The 2,617-nt window shown below is 55.3% G+C and overlaps 1 protein-coding gene across 1 annotated transcript in view; it reads left to right on the forward strand.

The window, feature by feature from the left end:
- The first annotated feature begins 64 nt into the window (after positions 1-64).
- Arhgap20 (Rho GTPase activating protein 20) overlaps positions 65-2,617 on the forward strand; it is an 82,633-nt gene continuing 80,080 nt past the window's right edge. The window contains 1 exon segment of the mRNA XM_021172655.1: positions 65-331. Within this exon segment, the coding sequence (XP_021028314.1) occupies positions 227-331 (105 nt within the window). The 5' untranslated portion in view covers positions 65-226.

Raw genomic sequence — 2,617 nt, forward strand, 5'->3', positions numbered from 1 at the left:
GCGGGCCGAGCGCGGAGGGGCGGGGCTGCGTGGACGGGCGGCCGCCCGGAGCGCTTGCTGCAGCCTGAGCAGAGTGCGGCGAGCGCGACGAGCGCGGCGCGGGCGGCGGTCCATGGCCCCGACGGGAGGCGCGCCGCCCGCACCCGCAGCTCGGCGTCCGGCCTGAGCGGACCGCGCCGCGCAGCCACCCGGTCCTCGGCTTGGGCTTAGCTTGCAGATCTTCTTCATGGAAGCGATGTCACCGCAGCAGGATGCTCTAGGGGCGCAGCCGGGGCGCTCCTCCTCGCTGACAGGCATGTCTCGCATCGCGGGAGGCCCTGGCACCAAGAAGGTGAGGACGCCCGAGCGGGGACCCCCCCCCCATGGGCTCGCGCCTTCCACGGGTGCCTGGTGCTGAGAGGGGTTAACGGTCCCCGCGTAGGGTGGGAGGGTCACCTCCCGGGATCCCCGGCTGTCTTCTCTGGTGGAAACGGTCTGGGTCTCGGAGAAGCCCGTTGCCTCTCCACCTCTGACCCGGGGAGTGCCTCCCTGCGAGCCTCCCGAGGTAGTCTTAACCCGACAGCCTGAGGAAGGTAGGCGGCCCCGGAGGGGAGGGATGATGCGCCCACCCAAGGCCTCCAGGGGATGTCGGAGATGGGTGCCGTGGGCCACACTGTGGGATCCGGAGGTTTGACTCGGCCTAGATCTAGGCTGGCTGGTGGTGGGCGGGCAGTTTCCGGAGGTCCCAGCAGGGCATGGGGGGCTTGGCTCAGAACCACCCCCTGAGAAGGGACCTTGCATTTGCCTGTGGGGGCGGCGCCCTTGTTCCCTGACACCCGAAGGACTGGTCCGGGTAACTACTTGTAGCTTTTGCTGGTGATTGACTGGTCCACCGTGCAGCGGGAGGATTTCGATAGAGGTCAGGACTCTGCAATAGGTCCCCGAGCAAGTGCACGTGGGCCGCGAGCTTCTGGGCTCCTGGGAATTGATTTGGGTGCTGTAGCCATGGGTGTCCCCCTCCCTTCCTCCAGCACTAAACCTTCAGATATCTGGCCATATTTGTTCCTTACGGTGGTGTCGCCTTCTCCAGCTTCTGTGGAAACAAGTTGGGATGAGAGCTCATTCTAGTTCTTCCCTAACAAATAATGTGAAAACGTTGCATTACTATAATTAGAGACTCGAAGGGATACACTGGCTCCCTGCATGTCCGGATTTTATGGCCTTTCATTAATCTTCCCACTAGAATGGTGGCTTGGCTGGAGGTCAAAGAAGAGAGGTGGTAGCTGTATAGAAATGTGTGTGAGCTCCCAAGGACCTTGGGACCTGTCGCAGAGCCCTCTATGGGTGTCTGTGAACTTGATGGATGGGCAGTAGTGGCGGCTCAGCCTTTGATGTATGGAGGCTGATGTTTGCCCTTGTGGGTTTTTTCACCCTTCAGAGACAGTGTGTGTGTGTGTGTGTGTGTGTGTGTGTGTGTGTGTCTGCGTGTGTCTGCGTGTGCGCGCGCGCGTGCGTGTGTGTGTGTGCGCGCGCGCGCGCGCTGTATGTGGTGTGTGTGTGTGTGTGTGTGTGTGTGTTCCAGTTTTTCCAAATAAAACGTGAAATTGTCAGGATGTCATTCTTAATTTAGGATGGTAGAGGAACATTAGGCAATTGGCAGAGATTTAAAGCGTTTGGGTTTTGTAAACCTAAGGAATTGGAGAGAATCAAGCATTTGTTTTCTTAAAGACTGTGGCCCCGCCCCGCGACTGATTAAGTATGCTAGCGAGGGGAGGAGAGGGGAGGGAGCCTTAAAGAGTAGCTTTATCATTTTCAAGACGCTCTTGTCCCATAAAGGAAGGGAGGCTGTGTCCTTTTTCCTATGCTCTGTTCTCTCGGCACAGGCACTATCTCTAGGATGGTGTCCTTCGTTATAAAACATAAAGAGCTAGTACATTTCCACATCCATCTCTACTCCCCCAAGATTTTTGAGAAAATTGAATGGATGATGGCACATAGGCGCGATTGTGTTAGCCCTTCGTGTGCATTTTCCCCGTGATTGTAATTCACAACACTCGTGTTCTGGGTTACTCAGGCCTGTCATCTAGGATGGGTCAGCAACAGCCAACCCACCACAACAGCTGCCACCCTTCCAAAGTGTCCCAAACTTCTCCACTCCATCCTGCACAGCTTCCAGTGCAGTCTGAGCTGCCCAGTACCCATCTCTAACCTGTGCCTTTGCAGTAACTCCCTCTGACACCCTCGTGTCTTTCTGTGACCCGTTCTGCATTTAGCAGTGCCAGAATGGGTGGGTTTTTTTTTTTCATTTGAATTGATGATGACATTCATTTTGCTTACAATTCTGAAGGAGATTCATTTTGCATGCCTAGTAAAACGCGGACACTTTTCCTTGGTCCCTTCTACTTCTCCCATTCCTTCACCCTCCCCACTTTTGTATGTTCTTCAGCCTCCTGGGCCTTCACTTTCATACACTAAGTCAAATTCATTCCTATTTTAGGTAGGCATTGGTGTTATTCCCTTTATGTCTGCCCAAAGAATTGTTGGTTGGTTTTTCTTTTTCTCATGTTGTGCAAATCTTGGGTCTTCTAGAGGTCTCTAGAGACCTCTCCCTCTCCCTCTCCCTCTCCCTCTCCCTCTC

The sequence above is a fragment of the Mus caroli genome, chromosome 9 (genome assembly GCF_900094665.2).
Source record: "Mus caroli chromosome 9, CAROLI_EIJ_v1.1, whole genome shotgun sequence".
Taxonomy (NCBI): domain Eukaryota; kingdom Metazoa; phylum Chordata; class Mammalia; order Rodentia; family Muridae; genus Mus; species Mus caroli.